Source organism: Lipophrys pholis (assembly GCF_963383615.2).
Source record: "Lipophrys pholis genome assembly, chromosome: 18".
Classification (NCBI taxonomy): domain Eukaryota; kingdom Metazoa; phylum Chordata; class Actinopteri; order Blenniiformes; family Blenniidae; genus Lipophrys; species Lipophrys pholis.
This window is the reverse complement of record NC_137646.1, coordinates 14,756,707-14,782,223: the sequence shown is the minus strand read 5'-3', so window position 1 is coordinate 14,782,223 and position 25,517 is coordinate 14,756,707. Positions and strand designations below refer to the sequence as shown.

At 42.4% G+C, this 25,517-nt stretch overlaps 2 protein-coding genes across 4 annotated transcripts; one reads left to right on the top strand and one right to left on the bottom strand.

The window, feature by feature from the left end:
* The first annotated feature begins 836 nt into the window (after positions 1-836).
* On the top strand, positions 837-5,894 carry LOC308123514 (uncharacterized protein). Its single transcript, XM_080486036.1, has 8 exons — positions 837-1,028; positions 1,287-1,358; positions 2,088-2,159; positions 2,416-2,618; positions 2,883-2,946; positions 3,024-3,189; positions 3,492-3,689; positions 5,143-5,894. Exons 1-8 carry the CDS (start codon positions 1,014-1,016, stop codon positions 5,265-5,267), a joined length of 915 nt encoding a protein of 304 aa, XP_080342162.1. The 5' UTR covers positions 837-1,013; the 3' UTR covers positions 5,268-5,894.
* On the bottom strand, positions 5,739-25,086 carry LOC308123515 (low density lipoprotein receptor adapter protein 1). Of its 3 annotated transcripts, none has more exons than XM_080486037.1 (3): positions 24,960-25,086; positions 8,262-8,997; positions 5,739-7,458 (listed from the first exon to the last, which is right to left on the bottom strand). In XM_080486037.1, the coding sequence occupies exons 1-3, from the start codon at positions 25,014-25,016 to the stop codon at positions 7,373-7,375; spliced, it is 879 nt and encodes a 292-aa protein (XP_080342163.1). In that variant the 5' UTR covers positions 25,017-25,086; the 3' UTR covers positions 5,739-7,372. The 3 variants fall into 3 exon arrangements, with proteins under 3 accessions (XP_080342163.1, XP_080342165.1, XP_080342164.1); XM_080486039.1 differs by lacking the exon at positions 24,960-25,086 and adding an exon at positions 10,507-10,779 and having other exon boundaries at positions 8,262-9,099; XM_080486038.1 differs by lacking the exon at positions 24,960-25,086 and adding an exon at positions 10,507-10,779.
* Between the last annotated feature and the right edge of the window lie 431 nt (positions 25,087-25,517).

Here is a 25,517-nt window from a genome sequence, read left to right as displayed (position 1 = left end):
CGATGCCCAGCAATATGTGCAAATCATAGGAAATGAAAGGTCCCTCTTGTTATTTTAATAATGGCTCAAGCACTACTAATTAGGCCAAAGGTCTGCAACCTTTATGACCAATAGAGACATTTTTGTGATTTTCCACCAAATCAAAGCCTGGAGCAGCGCATTTCTGAAGTTTCAATTACTATTTAGAATGGTGAACATTCCATTACGCTTTCAGCTGTTTATGTACCTGGCTTTAGCAGTTTCATAATTCTTTTCCATTTTTCAGACAATTTTGACATTATAGAATAGAATAGAAATAATCCATTAATCCCACAGGGAAACTTGTTTAAACATTGCTTCGCACAGAATAAATAAATGAAGTTGAATATAAAATAAGACAGGATGAGTAAGTAATTTAAGATATCACAATATACAGGCTTAACAGGATGAAAGTAACTCAAATGCATCAAACAATATTTACAGGGAGGAGTTATAGAGTCTTGTGGCCACAGGAATGACATTTTAGCCATTTTAACCAGTTTGACTTTTTCTAAGGAGTTTGGCTTGCAGATATGTCAAAGCAAAGACAAACGGCCACAGAATCTTAAGTCACACTTTCACTGATTCACACACATTCTGCACTTCACAAAAATTACTCAAAAATCTGGACTATTGCAATTTAAAAAAAATAAAACAACACTATTTTTGTTTGTTACATTTTGTTCATTTGCTCTCTAATTTGGTTGTACATTGTATAATAACAATAAAGGCTTTTATTTTCTATTTCTACTGCTTAATATTAAACTCCATTGAAAGGTTTTTTTCTCACCAAACTGCAGCTTCCTGCAGTTCTCAGTGACGACCGCTCGGGGCGCTGCAGTTCCATGTTGACAGAGACCACAAGACAACACCCGAGAGGAGACAAATCTGGAGGAGTGCATCCCTGCAGCGTTGAATAATCCGTGTTAACGAGCAGAATAAACATGCCCTGATCGCCTGGGAGGGAGACGACGTCGTCTTTAATCCCGCACAAGATGAGCAGTGCCGGTGTGAGTCCTGTCTTCATCATCATGTCCTCACGGTTTTTCCAAATGCAGCCACTTCATGTGCAGCCTGATGCTTGAATCTCACATTTCCTGTCAGCGTCTGATGTCCTCCTGCATCTGCATGGTGTGTTATTGACGGATGGTGGAGATGCAGGATGCTGAGGAGGCGATGCGTGTGTTACTGGGATAATGAATGGAGTGAGGCTGCAGAGCAGATTGCGTCCTCCTTCCTGCTGAGAATTACATTTCTTTCTCTTTCAGAAGAGAGAGAGGGAGCAGAGGAGGAAACTGCAGCACTTCCTCAATGACCTGGCTCTGCTAGGATCACTACAGGTGTGACCACTCAGAAAAATCCCTTTGTTTTCCTCCCTCCATGTCAAAAGTCATGTTGTATTGATCATTTTCTGTGACTTTATTGTCGTTTTATATGCTGTCGTGATTCATTTTGCAGTTAGTTCTTAAATCCTGGTGGTCTTATGTCGTAATTTGACGTCTTTGCTTGTTCGTTTTCATTCTTTGACCTCTGGTTGTCTTATGTGTGCACACATCCTTTGTTTTTGTTTGTTGTTTCTGACACGGATCATTTCTGCATCTTGATAAGATGATTTGCATTTGTTTTTGGTCATTTTGGTCACACTTGTTTCACCCGTCTATTATTTTTTAGTCCCCTTTTGATTATTTCATCCCTCTTTTTGTTTGTATGAATTTCAATTCTATCATCCTATGACACACAGACTATTTTGAAGGATTCACATCTTTCTATTGTGGACTTATTTAGTTGTTTTGCATGTGTGTGCACAACTTTTGTGGTTTTTCTTGTTTTTTCAAATTGACCTATTATGGAGGAATGCATTTTTTTGATATCATTTGTGTCTCATTATTATCCGTCTGCGTCTCGTTTTGGTTGTTTAGTTTTTCTCTGGATTATTTCGTACATTTGATATGACCACAAATGTTCTTTTGGTCTCCTGGGCCTGTTCATTTGTGAGTGCATGCAGAGACATCGCACTCACAAATCTCATCAAAATGTTTATTTTTTTTCTCCGTCGTCTTTCCCCACAGGGTTTTAAATACTTCCAACCGTGGTTGAGAGGGAAAGAGGAGCTGCTGCTGACCGTCGTCAACGAGGATCTGGTGAGAGTCGGTGGACACGTCGTGTCCTCAGGCACGCTGCTTGTGTTCACACTAGTCATAAACTCCCTCACAAAAAGCATTGGATGAATTGTCTGTATGCTACACCCTTATGACACGCTCTATTTATTTACACTCTCATCTTTGCTTTTTGTGTTAAAGTAGGGGTGTCAAACATAAGGCAGGGGGGCCAAAAGCGGCCCGTTATAAACTACAATGTCCTCGACAGCTGTGATTTAAAGCTTTTTCACCCCACCAGGGTTGGCGTTCCCCGGGCTTTGTGGTGTCCCGAGCTTCCTCCCACTCCTCCAGCAGCAGCTGTAACAGCAGCGACATGTCCCCCAGCAGCAGCTCCCCCAGCCTGGCCAGCCGCGGCAGCTCCCCCCTGCCCGGGGAACCTCCGGGCCCACGGGACTCTCGGCCGCACGCACAAGCCAAGACGCTGCCGCAACCGGCCGCCAGGTGACCGCTGCAGATGTGGCCAATTGTTCAAGGGTCGAGCCGAGTGGCTAAGCTGCTTGGATACAGTATTTATGTGGATTACAAGTACCTGATGCGCTTCACTGAGACGCATCAGATTAGTACAACGCTGATGAGCATGATCACGTTGAATCTCTCCTTGGCTATCTTGAACAGGCGGAATAAGCTTTTACAGACGAGGCTGATTGATCTGCTTGCATGCGCTCTTCAAGCACACGCTGGCTGACCTTTTCTTTGTCTTCATAGAGAGCCCAGCAACGAGGAGCATCTTCTTCCAGCTTCTCCAAGTGAAAGGGAGATTGCAGTGCCAGTAAGTCCGGGCAAGAAAGGAAACCTTCTTGTTATTTACCTTTTCATGCAGTCACACAGCACTCCGTCCCTCCACAGGAGGTGAACTGCACTCTGTTTCTATTGGCCGGCTACGTCAAGTACGGCCGTCCCTACGCCTGGATACGCTCCAATCACGAGCGCCTGGTCAACATCGGTGGCACGAACTCGATGGTCAAGGACACGCCTATGAAGCTGAAGTCCATCGCAGACTGGCAGACACGAGGTATGGAAACAATGTGTGGAATCCGTTATTGTTTGGCTGCACCGATTCAATAATTACACCATTTTCCATGAGCTAAATCAGATGCAGATGTCCCTCGCTTGAGTCTGACCTTTGTGGAGATTGGTGTTTGGTGTGGGTTACTTTTGTGGAAAAAAAAAAGCTGCATGTGCTTAAGGTATTAAAAAAAAGGAAGAAAAAAAAAGAAAGATGACTTGTGTGTGTTTATTCCAAGTACTTCTAGAAAAAGTTTAATTACAAGAAATACAAAACTGCTGCTCTTTTCTTTTTCTTTTCTGTTGCAGGTATTCGTGTGTGGGACGTAGTCAGTGAGTTGGTGTGCCTGTGCACCGTCCCCTCGCCCTCCAACCCGTTCGCCCTGGACATGCGTTACATTAAAGGTCTTCCCCTCCCCGACCGCTTCCTGGTCACAGGAGCGCTCCTCGGCTTCCTGGAGATGTACGTGGTCTACGGGGACCGGGATGAGCTGCACTATGACAAAGGTTGGACTTTTTTAAGCTCAGTGAGATTGTCACACTTTCTTTTATTGAGTTTCATTCGATCCTGCAGGGGGTGCTGTTTAGCTACAGTATGAAGGCGTCAGCTCATGCGTGACAATGCAAATCAATTGGAGCATGGATTTTCAGGAATTTGGAAAACAATGTGTAAACAATTTTGTGCAATCAAGCTATGAAATGAAAATAACACTTTCTCTTTTATACTTGCTTTATCCTGCTTTCGGTTAAGGGAAGGTGGAGAAAATGGGGAAGAAATCGGAGTAACCAGAGGAAACACACAAGGAAGAAAATGCAAACTCTCCACAGAAAGATCCCGAAGCCCTTGATGGTGACCGTGTGATCGCTGTGAGGTTCATTCAGCAGGAATAAATAATCAAAGTACAATCTTCACTAACATTTGGCTTCCACAGCGACTTGATTTCTACACAATTCTGACAATTTGACATCGTAACGCATTCAAGTTCTTGGATTTGAAGAAGTAATATCTGCAGTAATAGATTACAGTTGAATGTAGGTCAGGCTCATTGTTAGCCACTTCAAACTAAGACATTTAGTCCTGTTTATTCCTTTGTGATACTTGATGAACAAATTTCTTTGAAGGCCCAAAACGTCCCTCCAAACCTTTCAATTGTTCAGTGCTCGCACAGGATGATGATGATGGTATCCCCATCTTGAAGGACATTCTGTGTATAGTTTGCATGTTCTACCTATTTTCTCTGAGCACACTGGTTCCTTCCATCGGCGCCGACTGATCCGTCTGAACGGCCGCTTGGTGTGAATGTGAGTGTTTGCTCTGGTGACAGGTCGAGGGTGTACTCTGGGAACAGCTCCAGCACTCCGTGGTCCTTCGTTGGATCAGGAGGTGTTGAAAATGGATGAAAGGAGACACACCTTTCCTTCTTTTCATTTTGGTATTTGCCTGTGAAGCCTTTCCTTTTGTTCTTTTCAGGTCTGAGTGAAACTGTCGACATTTCACACAACCTTTCTCAGTGTCTCTTTTTAACTCCTTGTACTCGATGTGTCCCAACTATTGAAACTTTTTAATAAACAAATGGAACCAGGATTTTATGCCATTTTGCATTTGAAACTATTTTGAGATTGTAAAGACTGTAAAGCGCTTGCTCCATTTTATAGACTAAAACTATCTTAATAGATCCTTACAGCCACTAACAGTTTTTTTTTTTTTATCCACTATATTGGAGTTTTGTCATTGTTTAATAACTTGTAAAGTACTATAATATTTAGTCAAAAACAACTCCAAAATAGCCAGAGAAGGCGGATTACCAAGCTCACCAGCCAACCACAGCTTGGTTAACCACTTCTTATCTCAAGACGGTGTGACAAGACATACTGCTGCGCATTTAAAAAAAAAAAAAAAAAAGCAGTGTAGTTATAGCATGCATTAAGGTTTTTAAATTGTAATTTTCTTTGTTTTCAGTGGTGGAGGAGGTGAAGCCTCTCAGGCGTCTTCACGTCCGAGCCCTGCTGGGGCTACAGCGGACGAGAGAGAGCGCCGGGTCGGCCGGCAGCCCCACGGCGCGGGATTCCTCCAGGGAGGAGTGACGTCCAATGTTTGAGACACGTCAATATTTTAATCTAGTTGTACTCCAATGGGGAGAAAGACGCAGCCAAGAGGTTTGAATGTGCAAAAACCTTCTGACGAGATAAAAAAAGAAGAGCAGACAGGCTCTGAAAACCTATTTCTTGATGGTCACATGCTTCTTTTTTTCTTAAAACATGAAAACAAGGTAGAAATAACCCTGGGAAATTAGTCACATGACAGATTAAAAAAAAAATCCCAGGACCTCTCTAAAAGTCTTGCACTACCACCCCGAAATCTCAACCTCTCTCTCTCCCACACAGTTTAAAAAAAAAACAACTAAACATTGCTATTTTCTTCAAGCCAAATATAACATTTAAAAAAAACTTCAAGTTGAAGCAGGGAAACAGAATCATTAATCAGGGTTGAAGCTGCGAGTTGAAGCTGGTTAAACATTTGACAGCTGCAGGAACAAAAACAGACCCAAACAGAATGTGACTGTATAAAAGGTTTTAATTTCATACAATACATATTTAATTAAATATGTACAAGCACATTAAAAAAAAAACAGAACATTAATAAAATACTTTAAAAGCAGGCAAAAATAATCCCTTCTGAGATGAGAGCTGTGCCTTTGTAACTTGCAAACATATCGAAATGTTAAAATTAACCGATTACCCACTGGAACGTCAGTCAAAAGAGAACAAAAACACAAAACAGAAGCCTTTTTTTGTTAAAAATGGCAACAGTTGTAGCTTAATTTTGGTTAAAAACATAAAAAAGGAGACGTTAATAGTCGCTTAACGGCTCACCACCAATTCTCTCTTCCTTCATATACGTAAACATTAGAAACAAATCACGACCACGAGGCCCGTTCTGCAGCACGGCACATATCTGTGCCTATAACCGTCACGTTTAATAAGCTTAAACTGCTGAAAAGGCACCTTTTATGGCTTTGGTGAGGTTTTAAAAAAGAAAAAGAAAAAGCAGTTTCTCGCTGGACTGTGACTGGAGGTTGCTCCATATGCAAAGTCACGCATGGACATGAAGAAGAATTTGGATGTTTTCTTTTTTTTTTTTTCCTTCTTCTTCTTGAAGAAGATTCTCAGATTTCCCCCCCCGAATTGGAATGCAGGTGCACGGCTGCGCATTCCTCACAGAGGCTCCAACACGGGAACACAGTGTTCCCAGTGTCGGGACGCAAACAAACCCGCAAGTCATGATGAAAACGCATTTCACCCCTCCAACCCCGCCAACCCCCCCCGCTTCTCTCTTCCCCACGTAAATGCGAATAATTCATCAGTGCGGCCTGTTAAGAGTCGGGCATTTCTAGGAGGACGGGGAGGATTCGGTTAATCTTACATGTTGCAGCTGCAGTCTGGTGTCGCAGGTGTTCTGTGATGGAAAGTAAAGACCTCATGAAAGTGATCAAACCTGTGATTGACTAAAGTAAAAATAACTACCAGTGTGTAACTCCAGTTCATGTGCATTAAATATGAAGAATTTCAACTCTACTTTTGTACGACATGTCTGCATTTACCCTTCATATCTTGAAGAAAACAGACTTGAGCTTACTAATGCCACAAAAAAAAAAAGAAAGAAAAAAAGACGAACTTCAGTGAAATAAAAACAAATACCCCAAAATCCTGGCTTTCATAGTCTTTTTCCAGTTTTATCCGTAGTTTATTTGGCCAACAGTAAGGGTTATGATAACTTCAACCATCTCCTTCTGGGGGGGGGGGGGGGAATAAAGTCTCCAGTGGCGAAGTTGTCGAACAAAGAGCCATCCAACCAGAGACGGGACATTTTCAACCAAATTCAGAGCTGGCAGCCAGTCACAAGTCCTCGTGTGCGTGATGACAGGTGAACAAAAGGAAGCCGTCAACAGCATCTGGCGCTGTGCTGGGCGCCGCTTTTGAAAACAGCCACTGCGCCGAGTCAAAGGCCCCAATCTCACTGGCGGTCCGCACATGTCCAAATTTGGACTTTCACAGTCGCCAACACCCAAAAACAAAAAAGCTTGAGCCACTTCCTGGTACGTCTTGTAATCAGTCCCCCCCCCCGCCTCTCATCCGTCAGTGATGTGGCCCTCGAGGTTGTCATCAGGTTAATGTGATAAAACCAGGCTTCAGTCCCAGCTCTCCGAGGACGATCCTCTCCGTGTGATGCCTCTGTGGGGGCTGCGAGATACGGACCCCCTCTTCTTCCAGCGAACTGAAACAAAAAAACGAGGAGTCAAGTCGTGCGAATGTTGAGTTTTTAAATGTTAATCAACAACATGGAACCAATGTCTCACCCAGACACTTGTACTGGTGTTCTCAAAAACAGACTGGTGATTTACATTTTATCTGAAAATCTGGTCCACGCCACACAAAAACTGGTGTGTGTACCACTTTATCCATTTTAGATATGAAAGAGGGGAATCAATTGTATGGATGTTTTCCCAATACGTGCAACTCATAAAAGGAATAGTAGAGAAAAATACAATAATGGCTGCCTAAAACATTCTCAATAACCTTTATTTAACCAGGAAAAGTAAAAAAAACCTCTTTCACAAGGGTGACCTGGAACTGGTTCTCCTACTGAACTGCAGGCATCGTAGTAGTTCCAGTTTGAAACCATGATTACTGCAATATTTTCTGTTTCTACACTTTAGCTCCGATACTCTTCTAGTTGTGCTTATTAATCAAATCAATGTTATCATCAAAAAATAGTTGTGTTTTTCCTCCTTGAAACACTGGAGGGAGTTTGAGGACTGCTACAGATCTGCTCGCTCCCTCCTGTGGTAGGTTGACTCCAGTTTGAGAAGAAAAGCCCAATAACACGGCATTGTAAAGTAAATTAAGTTCAAGTATGTCATATACTTCAATTGTTAAGATATTTGGATCTGGTATTAAAGTACCAGCCTTTTTTTTGTGGAACGCTTAAAGCAGTTACGATTTCCTTCACTTGATTAAACGTGAACAATCTCAACAGAAAAGGACTAGAACAGTAAACTCAGTGGGGAGAACCCTCACCTTTTCCCAGACTGGCGGGCAGCGTGGAGCTCTTCTTGTTGGCCGAGGAGTTGGCCGACTCCTCTGTGCATTTGCCCTTCCCCTCCCCCGGCGGCAGCGTGGCCGAGCCGTCCTGCTGCCAGTCGCTCAGCGCCCGCTGGAAGGAGTGCGCCAGGCAGGCCGTCATGTCTCGCGCCCGCTCCGCCCGGCTGCACCAGAACACCCGACACTGGAGCTGCTGCCCGTGGTGTTTGCAGATGTACAGGAAGACGTTGGGCCTGTTGGCGTCGGCGGCGCAGTACGCGATGTCCTGCAGGTACGTCTTGGTGAGCTGCCGACCCGTACTCAGCTCCTTGACCTCCACGTACCTCGGCCGTACCACCAGGGCGTGATCCTTGCTCAGCTTCTTCCCGTTGGCGATCCCATCCAGCAAGTGAGAAATGGCCTCCTGCGCCTGCTCTCGATCCAGCGAGAAGATTTTCTCAGTGCCCAGGTAGTGGACCTTGAATAGAGGGTCCCCGTGGGACAGGGACTCCGTGCGGTCACGCTGGAAGCGTCGCCGGAACGCGGCGGGAGAGTTTTTGAGAGTCTGCACCAGGTGGAACGTGCTGAGAGACATGGCGCGGCTCAGGTCGGTCTTGGGGGAAATCTGGACGGTGCTGTAATTCCCCGTGGTGGAAGTGTCCCTCTTCAGAGGCGCTCCCAATCTTCCACCTCTTTTCTGCAAACCGAGCGTAGTTGCATCCACGGCTTTTATCTAAAATGAGGCAGAGAAGAATGCGGCGTGAGCAGATCCAAGGAGGCAGCTGTGTCAAATCTTTCACTGCCTTTTTCTGCAATCTCACGCAGTCAGATGACTCTGGAAAGCAAAACATCCCCAAAAAAAAATAAAAAAATCAGGGTAGCGAGTGTGCAGGGTGGAAAAAGTAAAAGGTCACTTAAACAAGATTGGTTACAAAAGTGACGCAGTCGGTGTGAAATATTCATCCACCACAGACGCCAGTCATTAAATATTCACAGGCAGCTTTGGTCTAGTCCACAAAGCAGTGAACCCTTAAACATGCAAGCACACTGGAAACATGGAAAGTGCGGCGCGAGGAATGAGACGTACAGTATCGCCACAATTCTAGAGTGTCAAGGCTTCTGTGACCTTGCTAACCCAACTATTATGCAACCACGTCTGGCCTCCCATTGTCTCCCATCCTACAACCCCACAGAACTGCCCCGTCGCCATTGTGTTGCTCTATATTTTTTCCTCCTTCTCGTTTCTTGGCCATTCTTTCAACATCCTAGCGCCCTCTCAGAAGTGACTTGCAGTGAGAACCACCGGCTGTTCTAAAGGTAGTGAGACCATTGTTAGTCAAACCCCTGTACAGGAAACAGCTTTGCACCCCCCGCTCCTCCTCATTCCCCACCTAAATATTTCTCCTGCAAACAATGGCATGCTTTTGTGAGCATGTCATGTCACAAAAAGATGCGAGGCGACCTACAGCCTGAGCTGACCAAAAACATGCACACATACAGTTTCTTGTGTGGGTCACAAACATGCAAAATTGCACCAGCAGTTTCAATGCAGGTTTCACATGCAACACGAATTCAAATTATGCCTCCAGGAAACATGTAAACCAAATAGTAGTTTAACTAAATACTTCCAAAAGTTGTTTCCTGACATGTGCAAAGAGCCTCACGTGCAAACGTCACGTTTCTGTGACTTTGGCAATAATTAGGAAGTCACCTGTAATTTAAAACGACAACTTGGATTTAGATTTAAATCGAACCGTATTATAATAAGTTTGGGTCATGTAATTTCTCAATATTATTATTTGTCAATCTAGTCAACTGGTGTAATTTATTAGGGGGAAGAAATGGGATCTTATTGAAAAATCATAATCCAAATATATTGCAAATCATTTGAATGAATTTTAATTGTTTGTGCTGCCAATTCTCAGCAAACAAAGAAAACGTGACAGGAATATATTTAACAAAAACTAAACTAAAAAAGGTTTAGTAACTTAAAAAAAATCAACACAAATAATGTGGTTGCTCCATAATATATCGTTGTCCTACAACACGAAAGAAACATTTTTAATGAGACTTTTACCTTGAGGTGCGTAAAAATATATTCGAAATTGTATTTTACAGCGCGATTACCGCTCCACTAAACCAGAAACCATCTCTCCCCGCTTATACCATCACCAAGTTATCGTTTTAAGCATTTGGCGTAATACATTAAATAACAATCGCATTTCTCAACGCGCTTCCTCACCTGGTCACACTTTTACGCAGAACACGCTCTCCTCGTGCGCCTCAGGTGGACCATAACTCCAGCTGGAGTTTTCAAACCAGCACGTCCAAGAAAATAAACCCGTCCAAAAATATATATATATAAACGTGGTGGGAAAACTCCGATTCGGGTGGTTAAGACCTTCCGCTCTGCTGCTCTCCCGCCGGACTCTGCTGTCTCCTTGTGTGCGCTCGGAACGCGTCAGGACGCGGAGTGGAACGCGACGTTTCTCGGTGTGTGTGTGCGCGCGTGTGAGCTGCAGTGGTGGGAGGAACCTGTTTAAATAACGCGGGCGCGAGCTCGTCACACGCGGACGCGCACTTGCTTCTCATTGGAGAGGGATGAGGGGGATCGACTGTGTGAAACTCACAGTGTTTGGCCAAGACAAAGCAGGGTGGACGACTCTCGACTCATCTCTGTCCCCTTCTTTTATTTACTGACATTATATTATACAGCCATGTCATCTTTTTATAGGCTTGTTGTTCCAAGTAACAGCGTTCAAACTTTTGCTGTCACGTTTGTATGTTTGTACATGCATTTATGGGATGAGGAGGAGAGTTGTATACATGGCCCGGGTAGATGCATAATTCACCGGAATTCATCTTCTTTCAAAGGTTTTTTTTCCTCTTCATGAAACTAGACAAAGAAGTAAAAGAATGCAAATCACATGCAAGATTTGAAAATGTAATTAAAACCAGCATTTTATTAAAAACATAAAAAAGTAGGAGTATCATAGTGTCGTCATGGGAGAAAAGCCTGAAATGTGTGAGAGCGGCTGTGCAAGCCTCTCAGCCCCTATAGTCACGGTGTTTGCTGTCTGTTGTTTGTTTATAATGCACATTATCAACGGATTGTCTGTTACAAAAGGGCAGATTAGATGAAGTTTATTCTTCCTTTTCTCCCTTTCATTCTGAAGTTTGGAAACTTCTGTTTTGTACTGTGTTGAACTTTTTTTTCTTTTATTAATAAATTAAATAAAGCTAACTAACTAAACTAACTGTAACCGGACAGAAACAACTCACAAGCAAAACCTAAACCACACATAGAAATCAAGGCATATCCATTAGAAACAAAACCTCTGAAAGCACTGAAACAGAAGAAAGAAAACAACAACTATTTGGCATCAAAAAGGTCATGTCTTTATGTTTTGTTGCATGTTGTACAACCCTGACACATCGAAAACTAATAAACTTTTGACTTGTATGCTCCAGTTTAACGTGTGCATATTCTACACAGCCAATTCAAATACAAAGTCAGTGGCGTCGTGTTTAAATTTACCCAAAGAATAATGTAATATTGTGAACTATTCAAGCCACTGATATAGTAAACAAAAGCAAAAAAAGTGTCAAATCTGAACTTGTAATCGGCACAAATTATTATATATTTAAACTTTTTTTAAACTGACATGAAGCAGTGAGAATGTTTAGAGGATTTTAAAGTGAGCTGACGTTAATGCACAGCCTCATGTCACTGTGTTCCACCAACTGAAAGGTCCACGTTTCTTCATTATCGGCCACACTGCACCGAGGGAAACATCTGAAAGCCACTACCTTTCATTACAGACACATTGCGTCACAGCCTAATGGGAATCATTGGCCTCGCTGCTTCAGATCTGCTTCTGCTTACTTTATTCGGGAGTCTTTTTTTTTTTTTTTTTTAACAGTGGCAGAGGAAAACTTTAAACACTTCCATGTGTGTGTGCGCGTCTGGGTGTGCCTTACATGGGGGAAAACAGTAGGGCCCCTGTTTCTTCTGGGTTCGGCCCAACAACAGTTAAGTTGTGGACGTCACACTCGCCTCGGTGCCTCGCAGGACACACTGGAGCTATTCTTGGGGCGGCCGGTGACATAATGGACCGACTCAGCCGCGCACCCACCCTCCCCGATGCGTCTCACGACCAGGCGGCGAGAACAGACTCAGCATCCAGGCTCGCGGCGCGAGCGGCAGCTGCAAGTCCGAGCGTGAACAGGCATGCCGGTCTGCAGGTTCACTCGATTTTGAAGGCCCGGTTAAGAAAGCCATTCAGAAAATGCAAACTCAGCGTAGTTGGATTGTTACTGTTCGGAGAGAAGTTCTCGTCAATCTCCGGCAGCTGCAATTAGTCTCATTATTATCAGGGCGTTTCTGGTGCCGCAGGAACATCCGGTCATTATTCAAATCTCTGATACTCAAGACTGAAACCCACAAAAGTAAAAATCCCTCTCAGGGGATAAAGAAGTCTTTGTGGGAGGAAAAACAGCGGCGTCAGGAGTGTAAATAGACAATCCATACAAACCCGATCGTCAAATGAGGGCAGTGCCTTCAGAGGTCTAAGTCAACACGGCCGAGCTTCAAGAACAACAGAGACAAAGGATCAAACCTGGGTGATAACATTAGGCTTCGCGTCGCGCTGGAAATAGACGGGAAATCCAACCCTGATCAGAAACCTACTAAATCACTTCTCAGAGCCACATGTCCTCGGTTCACGTTGTCGGAAAATTACCGCGATATTTACCCGGTTGTGAAATCTGTACTAGTTGTCATTCAGTGTCTTCATGAGCTGAGACAAACAACGTCTATTATTGGAAACAGGGCAAACAGAAAATTCGGGAAGTAAAATGACACAGCTCACACCCAGAAAAAAGTTCAGCGGACAACCGTTTTATGACTGGTTCTGTTTTTCTAAATGTTCTCCATCGAGCACGGTTGGCAGTGTCGGGATGATTTACTTTGGCTCTTTACGAGCGCCTGCCCTGCCGCTGGGTCAACCTGCACTGTAAATAGAGCGCGCCGACCTCTCACCTGACCACCGTCAAACCGCTCATCGCCACATTTTGGATCGACTTTCGTGGTTTGAAAACGTCTGTGGCTGAGTGACACGGCAACGATCTATTGACTCCCAAGCATCGACAACTTCCTGTTTATCCAGTTCCATTATCAGGTGCTAATTTGCAAATGAAGTGCAGCTATAGAAATCATATATCAGCAGTTTCATTTGAGACTTAGAATCATAAGAGATGTTTAACGCACACAACGCTGTCTCTGAATAAGATATCGTTATATCTTAAAGGGCTAGATGCTCGTGTTCGTTATAATGCTATATTCTATATCATTTAACCTGCTTGCGAGCAGAAAATCATAGAGATTCACAGAATACAAGGAAAAGAAACATTCATGCCTCTGTGGGCCCGTTTACAAGACAACGAATTCAAGTGTATCCGCACTTACGTAAACCCGTTGAAAAACGGTCCAATATGGGACCTTTAAATGCCGCATTCATTGGAGGGGTTACTGCTGGAATTGTGGTCTCACTCAGTGTTTGAGTAATACAAAAAACAGCACGTTTATTTCCAAAATAGTGTGTTGTTGTTTTTTTTTTTTTTATTAGTGACTATTTTACATTAATATAAAGCTGCAAACAAAACATTTGACAGCCCTTCTGCTCAAAATTTTCTTTATATTCTTCTTATTTGACGCAACAACAACAAAGGCAGTTTTAGGCTTTTTAATTATGATGAAGCAGGTGGGAATCGAAAGCACTGAAGGGACGAGCTGACTTTTGAATGATCATATTTTGTCGTTAAATATTCGCCGTTGCCAATGACAGGGCAGGCAGAGTTTGGTCGTTGTGATTAGAATAAGTATCTTGAACGACCAGTTTGTTGACTTTCAGGTCAACATGTGCTCAGTAAACATTGTGAGCCACGATACAAGAAGGACTTCTCCTGTGAGGGTTTCACTTGTGAGTAATAGTTGAGATTAGTTGTTTGGTCGGGTCATCTTCTACTTGTAAAATGAGGTGTGTATTTTCTGCTTACACATACTTTCTGGAACAAGTACAACAGGCTTCTGGTTGCCCAGGAGGTGCAGGTTGAATTTGTTTAAAAGAAACCGTAATATCCTGTTATTTAACATAATTCAATGCAAGTAAATTACTTTTTTAATGACTTCATCCCACATCGTTACTGGGGCTGCGAAGGCAGTTTAAAATTCAGTTTATCTGGTATTCGGTGGCGGCGGCCCAAAGCTTTGATGTCTCGTTACGGTAACTTTAAGGGAGAGGCGATTTCCTCAGGATGTTGCTGCACAAGCTTGTGAGATTCAGCATGTTTGGGAGTGTTGATACGCTACGTGCATCTCGCCGGCTGTAGGTTCATGTGGAAGTAGGAGACCTTTGGGGAACGGCTGTGCATTCCTCTGCTTTGTTTACTGTTTGTGTTCCCTGGACGTCGCAGGGCATTTGGAGGATGAACAATGATGAACGTTAGATGAGTAAAAATGTCAAAGTGTAACTTCCTCAATCATTTTTTTTGTCATTAAGGCGCATGAGATGAAATATCAGAGGAACTACTAACTTTGTTGCTTATGTTGTTTTGCCAATGCTTTTTTTTTTTGGCAGGGTGGGTTTGCTGTATTTTTATTTTTAGAAACTGCGGGAGTATTACATGCTGTCACTCCTGAAATATCTATTTGGATATTTACCCACGGAAAGGCTTTGAAAACAACCGGCCAGTAGGAAAAACATGTTGTGGTCCTGCCCCTGAGGTTCAAACACACTCAAAAGAGACACAAACAACCAAAAGCCTGCAGACAGTTCCTGGTGCTTTTGTTTTGTCTTCATCATGCAAATACTTTAATTCATTTTTTTTTAATATATTCCTGGTGATTTTATACCATTTTAAGGTCATTTTTAGTCCAGTCTTGCTCATGTGGTGATCCATGTCACATTTGACTTGTTTAGGGAGGATTTTTTTATTTTATTTAAATAACTAATACTGAAGGTTTATAAGATCAATTCAGTTTGTCCTTTATGTGCGGCTGGTATTAGAACCCATAACTTCACACAGTGAGGTGATGATTTCATTCATTCTGTGTGTCACTGTGGTTGTTTTTATGAGTTGTCGACCTATTTTTCCACCTCGGTGCTGTATGTCACCTTTTGGTCTCATGTCAGTCGTTTTGTATCTTTTGGTGGTTGTTTGTCTTTTATTTTGGTGACACGGCATCTTATCTTTACTTATTTTGAGTCACAGTTTTAGGTAAGCCGTTCTGTGTTTTTTGAGTTGTGTTTAGTCTCTGGTGTCAAATACATCAGGAGTACTCATTTTAGATGTTTCTGTGTTGTTTAATGTTCTTTTTTTTTTTCATAATAGCTACTTCTGCATCTTTGTACATGCAATTTTGGACATTTTAGGGGACTTTTTAATATATTTTATGGACCAAATGCAACAATTCAGACTCAGAGACAAGAGATATAAATGTTTGACAAAAATTTGATGGAAAAAAATCCAAGTAAAAACTTTCAAACAAAAATTACCGGGATGACAAAAAGACACACAGGGACGGGGGGGAAGGAGGCGGGAGGCTACCATATCCAACTCTTGTTTGTAGATTTACATTTTGTTGAAGGCAATATGTGACTTATTGATTATAGACTCACAGTAAATACATTTGCACCAAATATTAACAATCCTCACATATCTCTTTTGGATTGTTTGTGTGTCTTTTTGCCGCATATTTGCTTTATGCTTCTATTGCATCTCGGCCCACAGCAAACAAACTCAGACACATTTTGAAATTTCATGTTTGTTTTTGTTTTTTTTAAATCCATTTCTCATTGCAGTCGAGGTCTGCAGTAAAGTTATATCATGAGGTTAGTCGGAACGTTTTCATGCTTTGAAACAGTCGTGTTGTGTACAGCAACAACAGGCTTCCACGTAAGTTGCTGTTGTCTGTAAACTGAATTGAACTCAGGTGTGACCTGCCTTGAAGGCTTTAGGGCTGAAAGAGGGAAGCTGGGAGCTCTAAAGTAGCCTCGTCTTTGCTTTGGTGCATAGGTTAACGAAGAAGAAGAAGGAAATGTTTCGTATTATTGAGTATTAGAACTTGGAAGATGGAAAATTAAGATAAAGCCTGATCCACCTTTAGTACTTATTTCTAATGTTTGTTCTAAAGTCTACCCTGAAAATGTTAAAGGGGTCATAATTGACTTGTGCGTCTCTGTTTTTTTTGTAAAAATTTTTCTCAAATAACAATGGTAAACTGAAAGAAGTACTACAACAAATAATTTGGATGGGTATTATGTTTATATCTCATACTAATAGTTAGTGTGTCAGCACAGAATACTATTGCACATAACAATAGATCTTATCAAGCACAGACCCAATATCCTCACGAGGCGAAATTCTGTGTCTTTTTTGCGAATAACACATTTTAATTTCAGACAATAGAAGTCAGTAATGATCTCTAAGAAGAAGCAAAATCATATTTCAGAGAAAATCTATAAATAGAAGAAGAAGTTTGATCAGTAATGTGTTGTGTGGAAATGTTTCAGCCAATGTCCTATAAATCTCCCGTGCACAGAGTCAGAAAGGGAAGCTGGGAAGTGTTATCAGTGTACGAGAAATATGAGCCTTGTAAATAACACTTCTTTTGTTTGACTTGTGAGAGAACAGTATAATTCATCCCCGGTTGATAGAGTTTGCCAGTTATTTACCGAAAGTACGGATGATTTAATTCCAGCCCAGCCATGGAGACACCCGGTGAAGAGCTTTATTAGAATAATAAACATCTCCCTTGTCTTCACAAGGAAGCCGGTTGTGTATATTTAACTTTTCCCGAAATCCCACCTATTGTTTAATGTTCTACCGACTGCCCCACTCAGCCAGTGACCCTTGTTGAGTAAGTGACTAAGTGACCTGACGTTCACAGGAGTCACATGGCTCGCGCTGTCTCGGGGAACTTATGAAATCCAGGCGAGCCCAAAGAAAAACAGAAAACAAAGGCAACATCTTCCCACCGGCTGCTCAGGCACACAAACGGCTGCAGATGTCCTAATAAGGCCTGCGAGGGTGAAGCCGCTCGGAGCACGAGGAATGACACAGCGTCTCCTTTTTTCACTCAAATCTTTACATGAGTGTTGCATCAGTCTGCTCATGAGCTAATTTCCTTTGTCCCCCCCCCCCCACCCCCCCACCCCCCCACCCCCCCCCAGTCTGAAGTTTGGTATGACCTGATCAGGCGAGACGAGGAGGATGGCTTCGTCTGGGGGAATTCCTCAAATCATCAGGCGCGTTCGCAGGTTTTCTACAGCGTCATCCTGATAAAGTTTTCTCACACTGCTTCCACTATCATCAAAAGATTTCTCCTCGCTAAACAAGTTATTTAATGTCTCTGAAGCTGAATGAAGACTTTGTGGAGGATGAAGGCCAGCAGTCATTCTTCAAGCAACTGTTTTCTCTCTGTCTTGGTTTCTTTTTAGAAATTGATAAATGTGGCGTTGACTGCTGTGTGGTGGAAATGCGCTCAGGCCCGGGGACCAATCACAATCTAGACTAAACAGGAAGCGGAGGAAGCGTCCTGCCTGCCGTTATTTTGTGAGTGACCAGCAGCGAGTCGGGACGACTTTCTCCGGCAGTCAGACGAACAATAGCTCACCAACTTCAAAACCAGTGTGCATCGCACTCGTGCATTTGAAGTATTTTTGAAATGTTCAGATCCGTCCCCTTCCCAAATCTCACTGTTAAACAATCGGGAGACGGGTAGCTCGTCTCGGAACAAAACGGGAACAGTCTGTCCTGGATGCAGAGCAGCGGGAGAGCGACATAGGAAATTCCTTAAATGGGTTAAAGAAACAACTTGTAAAAGGACATTTGATGTTAAGTTCAAAGATTGTGGAAAAATGTGCCCAACTAACCCCTCTCAGACTACTTTATATATTATACATAATGTTAATTCACTCGTATTTGAGGCTTTTCAATAGTTTTACATGTATTAGACATTTCCTACTTTTTTAGTTGAAGTGGTTTACAAAGTTAAGTAGATAAAGAATAAAGACATTCCAATACACATTTCCAAGGTCTTATTAAGATATCATAATTGTAAGGTATGAAAAATTAAGAGTAATACTTGTCAGTACTTGTCAATGTTTATTATGTATATGGTAACTAATGCATCTCCTTATGTATTCTTCTGAACTACGAATAATCACTTCACACATGTCGGTAATACTAGCTAATTATTGAAATAGACGTTCATTTCATACTATTTCTTATAACAACTAAAGATGATGGGTAGCAGATGCCTCAAGACTGCAAAGCACTGATAAAGGATTGCGACGTAATAAAGGCGAAGACCAAAGCCCTGAGCCGAAGAATAAGGAGGCCCCGCAGAACAAGACTCTCGACTTCCAGCTGAAACTCTTCAAGCAAAGTTACTTGGAAGAAAAATACAAGCGTGAGCAGGAAAGGAGCCGAGCCTTAACGCAGGTCAGAACCGACCTCCAGCGACAGGACCAGGAGTTGAAAGACAAACTGAAAAATGACATTTAAATGGAAAGTGACTTTTCAACACTGACGGTGCAAAATGACCTGCAGTTGCAACAAATGAAGAAGCTCCAGTTCCAGCCGGTCGGAGCGACCAGGGAGATCATAAATGATTGTATCCTCTGTTGTTATTTGCTAAAATAAACCTTAATTTACACGGGATAAAAACAATTCTGTCTTTATGTTACACCAAGATATGCAGCCGGGTCGTAACAGGGATTGACTTTGATCCTGGGACGCAGAGCCGGATCACAATCCGGACCAATCGGACGACGGCTCAAGCCAACATGATGTGGACAGGAAACCTCATAAACGTCCTGTGAGAGGACCAGAGGGGAGCCGTCACCAGTTCCAATGCTCCCAGAGCCTCTCTGTGTGGACATTACATGTTCTCTCTCTGTGTCCCTCTGAGCAAAGTCTTCAAGACGTCATTTCCATACCTCCAGGAGATTTCTTCAAGGAAGCCAGAATGAAAGTTTTTTGTACGTCTTTCCTGGACATTGCATGGATGTTCTGTCTGGACGTCCTATGAATGTCCAAACAAGACCTCTGGATGATGCGAACAAGCAGGATGGCGGCCCTCAAGGACCGGAGCTGGACACCTCCTGCACTAGACCAACATCACACGCTTAATCAAATTCATTCTGACAGTAATTTTGTAAGTATGTCACTTATATATGACAAGCTTAAAAAAGATTTGGGATTAGACTAACATTGTGGCCTAGATAACATCAATTCATACAATGTCCAGGAAAGATGTACCAAAGAAAACCTTCATTCTGTCTTCCCTGAAGACGTCTGGTATGGACCACGGTTGATCAGTGGGGTATGTATGTAACCATATGACCATTATTAAATGGATGTTGATATTTGCACATGTATATGTAATATACATTACATAAATGTATACATGTACATGTGTAAATACCAACATATATTCAATAACGGATTTATGGTCATACTATCACAGTCAAGAGCTAAAAAGGAGCAGGAAGAAACTCTTCCTGCTCCTTTGTCAAAGCGGCTAATCTAGAATTGTCCTCCTCGCCATAGTTTGCGTCTATTATACAAATCAATCATCATATGATTAAGATGAAACACTTATAAAATGAAGAAGTGTCGGAAATACGTCGGTACTGGAGGAGTTACATCTAAAGAATGACGCACAGTGTGAAAATGTCTTCAAACTGTGAAGTCCTGAGATAGAAATGTGGATGATCTCATGAGTTTTACTTCACAGACCCCCAACAACTAGAGGAAGTGAAAGTGTGTTATTCAAAAGCAGCGATGCACCAAACAAGCATTTCATAAAGGACTCAGCGGAGAAAGATGGTAATATATCGATTACATTTGAAACATGCAGAGACATATGAACGAATTGTGGGAAATGTTTCTTCTCCGCCAGACAAACCTTGTCAAATCATTTTCCCACTTTCAGGAGACTGACAATGACGGTGCGCTCATAAAAACAGAAGTAGCTCCATGAAAATACCTCATCCATTAGCTCATCGTCTGACACCAGCGGGTAAATGATGAACATGAAGTTATGTCAGTAGAGGCACCAAGGCCACAATGAAGCCCCTGTGAGTGTTATTTTACTGCAGCGACACATTTCACAACACATGCTGAGAATTATCTCCAGTTAAATAAATAGCTTTAATTCAAGCAGCTAATGTGTGAAATGTAAAGTGAGACAATAACTCATCAAGACCGTATACTTGGGTCGCATGCTGAACATGTATGCAACATTGATCAAATAATGCAAAGAACTTGAAAACCTAAATGACCGCTGTTAAAACCTGTTCTTTTCGTCACAGTATAACCCACTATAACTCGTACAATTAGACAAATACAGACATTTTCATCACGTGCCACAACAAAGAAAACTTTAAACTTCAAATTTAAAGCTTGTTATGTCAGTATTTCACCAGTCCAATCCACTCTAGATGAAACTGGACTGAAAGTGACCCCTGAAATATAACATGTTTGACACCCCTGGTCTATACTGATTGCCACACAATATGTTTTTATCCATTGAACACTTTTAAAAAGAGAAATGAAAAAAAAGTATGATATGTCATTTGCATAGCGCATCTTAAACAACAGCAGAAAATGCCTTTTCCTCAACCGCCCAAAAAGCAAGAAGTGGTAATGGGACAACCTCTCTTTAGGTTGTGGTCCTTGTAGTCGGTGCCATGAAATAAGAGAAGTAACATCTTGTACCTCAGCATCCCTACATCAGGGCGCGGTTTCTGTAATACGCAGGTTTTACGGGAGCAGTTTATTGGCCCACCACCCAACCCCCGACCTGCAGGGCCGGGATCACTCTTCGTCTGGCCTCTACCCTTCAACCTGTTCAGCTTGGGTGGCCCGAAGAGTGTAGTACTCCAGGTGACATAGCTCGAGCTTTCCTGGAAACATACCGACTATCCCACCATGGTAAGTTAGTAATCCCATCGGGATATCTGAAAACGGTCCCTCCTCCCAAAATCTGGAAAGCAACACAGTCCAGACAGTTCAGGTTAATCTCACCAGATTAAGGCTCCAACACCTGCTGTGGAAAAGAGCAGCAGCATGAGAAAATCCAACTTCCTTCAAATTGCTGAAACCAAAATCAACTGACATACATAGGAGGAAAAAGAAAATGGTGGTAACGTGACATCGCATAAACAGACCAAAAAATGTCATCCCAACATACTTGAGCATTCACTATCAACAGTCATCAACAATCGTGGAAAAATTAACTGGTTAACTAAGGGGTGGTACTCCCTCACATGAACACACAACCAAATTAAAGATTCTTGTGTTTGAATAAATTGTGAAACTACAAGTTTCTCAGAATTAAATTAAATTAAATTAAATTTAATTAAATTTTTTTTAATTCAATTCAATCCAATTCAATTCAATTCAATTCAATTCAATTCAATTCAATTCAATTCAATTCAATTCAATTTAATTTAATTTAATAAATATATTAATATAATAATTTTTAATTTAATTTAATTTAATTTAATTTAATTTAATTTAATTTAATTTAATTTAATTTAATTTAATTCCTAACCCCCATTAGTGGACTGTAAAAAGTGTCCCACAGCAAATTCAAAAGGTTTAAACAAATAAATCTGGGTAGGACACTGCACTTAGTTGGGTGGAATCACATCTCTTAGGGGCGTCCACATGAGAATGGCGGTTCACATAAACGCACCGTTTTTGGCCGATCATCCACACGAGGCAGCGTTCTAGAAGTCAGAAAGCAGTTGTGTTTTTTTTTAACATGGGTCCCAGAGTGGGGACATTCTAAAACCCCGGCTCGGCTGTGAGGTGTGGACGGCAAAGACGATCATCTGTGTAAAAAAGGTGACGTACTCGCCCCGCCTTCCCTCACTGCTTTACACATTGCGTGTCCGCAGACTCCAGACTCACCTCCGTGTAACTCACCAATCTCCATCTGGTACTGATCTCCGCAGCAGGTTTAAGAGGAGCAGATACAAATCCAAGACGTTGAACCACATTAGATTTGACATGTTGAGGATTTTAGTTCCAATATTTCATACAGTTGACACATTCTCGCAAGATGGATCATTTAGACGTCAATATGTGTTTCGGGTTTAAAGGAGACATAAAACTGAAACTCACCAGCAGCGAAATGGTAGAAAATGTCTCATTAGATACCACAGAGATGATAATAAAGGGCCAAGAGGAGAACCCTGAGGGACGCCACAAGATGGGACTTATTGGAAACATATTTACCAGCAGTGACAAAACAAAAGTGTTTGCATTAAATATGTTCTCCACATTGTCAAAACAGAACAGAACATCAATATGCTCCTCCAAAGCATATGTAAGCAGTTTGAAGACAACTTTTCCAAAAGCCTCTGAAATAAAAGGCAGCTTGTAGATCGTCCTGTAGTTTGCAGTAACTGAAGAGTCAAGACTAGTTTCTGACTGAATAGTATGTTTGAAGTATGAAAGGCGACAGCAGATGTCAGTGAGTTATTGATTACAGTAACAATGTTCACATGACCAAACGGTTTATGGAACTTCCGTGGGAATGTTTGTCATGATTGCTTTGCCAAGAGAAACTGGGTGGCAGAGAACAAGAAGTGGGAGTTCTGTTTTGCTTGAGTGATAGAAGAGTTCGGAAGTTTAGCAGAAGAAAAACAGTTTCCAGGCAGATTCAAACAGGAAATTCCGAATTATGTCTGATGTTTGAAATGAGGAAAGCAAAATGTGTTGCTCGTCCTTTACTATTTCATTCAGACTATCTAAGAGTTTCTTTAAATGTTCACAGTGAACCCGAAATCTGGAAGAATTACCAATGCGTTCAGTTCTGGGTTCTCTACGTCCCACTGTGAGAATGGTTCGAGGTCGGCTTCGGTCATCGTCTCGCGACCAGAAACAACTCGAGATGAAATTGCGACAGTGTCACAAATTTGGGATGGTCATCTCACGGTGGGACTGCTGCTGCAACCACATCAACTAACTAACCAATAGAAATGCAGAGTGAATTGACGTACTGACGCAGACGCTAAATCCCCAATATGTGGGGCGGAAACAAAGAAGACAGCCTCGTAGAGTTGTAAGTAAACACCACAAGAGAACTCGCTCCATTCATGCTTTCCTACTTTCTTTTTTCTTGTCAATGGATGGCGCAACGCTTATCGTGTTTTAGTCCTGAGCAATCACGTCGGCGACATTGAGTTTAATTTGAAGGGGAGTCTTCCTGGTTCCCCCGATCGCCCACTCTAAGTCTTCAGGAGGAGCACGAATGAGAACATGTTGAGAATTAGTATTGGGTGTTGGTGATGCTCAGGCGAACAGACTGAGGATCTTTCTGTGTGGAGCAGGGTGGGGGATGTAGTATGGAGCCCTGAGTCAGACGATCGTCAGTGAGGTGAGGGAGTAGCACTGATCCACAGCCAAACCTCCCGAGCCCTGACCTTCTCTGCAGCTATTATTATCAGTAAGTCAACATGACATCAGAGTTACACTGCCGTTGGACACCAGCCATTATTCTCTCGGGGTTTTTCTAGCGTTTGTCAGATATTTCTAGACCAGCACGAGGCCCCCCCACTCCGTCTTACTCATAACCCACAGCGTTTCTACGTCTGCTTGCCGGTCCTCATGTGCGTCTGCGTCAAACGGCCCGGGGGGAGGCTCACGCACGTCACCGCGGCAGGCCGAGAGAGGCCGCTGATGAAAACGCCGGCGAGGCTCTGGCCTTTTCTTCTCCGTTTGCGTCGTATGAAGGGAGCCGTTAGTCAGCCCTTAAAGAGCCACACCGTCCCGCTTCAGCTATTAATAGACACACAGCACTGCCTCATTTTTTTTATTCTTTTTTTTTTTCCAGGAGAAAGCTGCCGACGGGGCATTCGAAGTCAGCCCAGCAAAATCCCCCCCTTTTCGCTCTGCTCATTTCCTCCCCGCCCTCCCCGGTATAGAAAGCCATGTACTGTGACAAATCTCTCGCAAAAATGTATTTTTAGCGCCGGGCTCCCGCAGGCTCCTATCTAAACTGTTACTTGTGTGTAGAATCAACACATACGTGTCTAATTGGAGAAGCATGTTTGTGCACTGAACCGAAATCAGGCTCTGAGATATTTAACTGCTGAATCACCCGTCACGTTTTACACAGGAGTGAAGCAGCTGTGGCTTTTTTTTTCACTGTCTGGTGTCACTGAAAGTCATTATACTCTTCACAGGCTTGTGAAAAGATGTAAGAGAAAATAGAGGATTACTACTGTTTTGTAAAAAAAAGAATATAAAGATTTACAGGCTCTGATTACAGCAAGTAGCGTGATTCTCTTTTTAGAAAAGAGCATTTTAGAGGGTGAGGTACAGATATGTGACAAAGGTACTTTAGTGGTATTGTGTTTGATATCAACAACACCCCTCAAAGAGAATCTGGGGCAAAAATCAAGAAATATACATCAAAAACTGCTTGGATGGCAACAGGAGAATAATCCCACTTTGAATATCTTGTGTTAGTTTAAGAGCTTTCTGGATTATTTCACATTGATTGCGCGATGCAAACATCACACATATCGCTTTTTACTCATTATGACGAATCACCAGCAACTCTAACGCCAATCAAGTGTTTCACGAGAAATCCTGGAACAGTGACGTCCTCACCAGTTCATAATGCTGCACAAGCAACTGGAGCTTTGTTGTGCTTGTGATTTCAGTCATGGTCCAGGTTCGGCAGGGTAGCAGACCTTTTGGTTTTGTTCCGCTCCTTTTGAAGTTCCTTCAAAAAAACCAAACAAAAAAAACCCTTTAGCTTACTACCTCATCCTGATAGAAACCCAGAACATTCATATTCCGTCTTGTCTCTTGAGCTCATTATATCGCTGCAAAGTACATTCACGCCCTGAATAAATAAACCCACGACATTAAGGACAAATGAATGCATCACTCGTTACATAACTGTGACACTCTTCACGCCTCTGAATACAGACGAGGATTATTCACTATTCTGTGCCAGCTTCAGAAGGTCAGTTTGGAAAAAGAAACCTTTTACAGTCAAGGTCTGCGAGCGTCATTAAAACACTGTAATTTACTACTGAGCGAAAAGGCTGAAGTGTTTGAGCCTCAGAATTAAAACATCGCTCTAAGTGAGTTTGTTTAATTCACACTGCTGTTAAGCAGGATTTCTATAAGCTGGGTCGTTTCAGTAAAATCCAGAGAGGC

Bases quoted from the DNA above. Each gene is read 5' to 3' on its own strand.
- LOC308123514 (XM_080486036.1), top strand. The intron at 1,359-2,087 runs GTGTGACCACTC...CTTTCCCCACAG, and splicing joins CTCTGCTAGGATCACTACAG to GGTTTTAAATACTTCCAACC. The intron at 2,619-2,882 runs GTGACCGCTGCA...TTGTCTTCATAG, and splicing joins CTGCCGCAACCGGCCGCCAG to AGAGCCCAGCAACGAGGAGC.
- LOC308123515 (XM_080486037.1), bottom strand. From the start codon at position 25,016: ATGACTGAAATCACAAGCACAACAAAGCTCCAGTTGCTTGTGCAGCAT. The intron at 8,998-24,959 runs GTGAGGACGTCA...GCCTCATTTTAG, and splicing joins TTGTGCAGCATTATGAACTG to ATAAAAGCCGTGGATGCAAC. The intron at 7,459-8,261 runs GTGAGGGTTCTC...TTTTTGTTTCAG, and splicing joins GCCCGCCAGTCTGGGAAAAG to TTCGCTGGAAGAAGAGGGGG.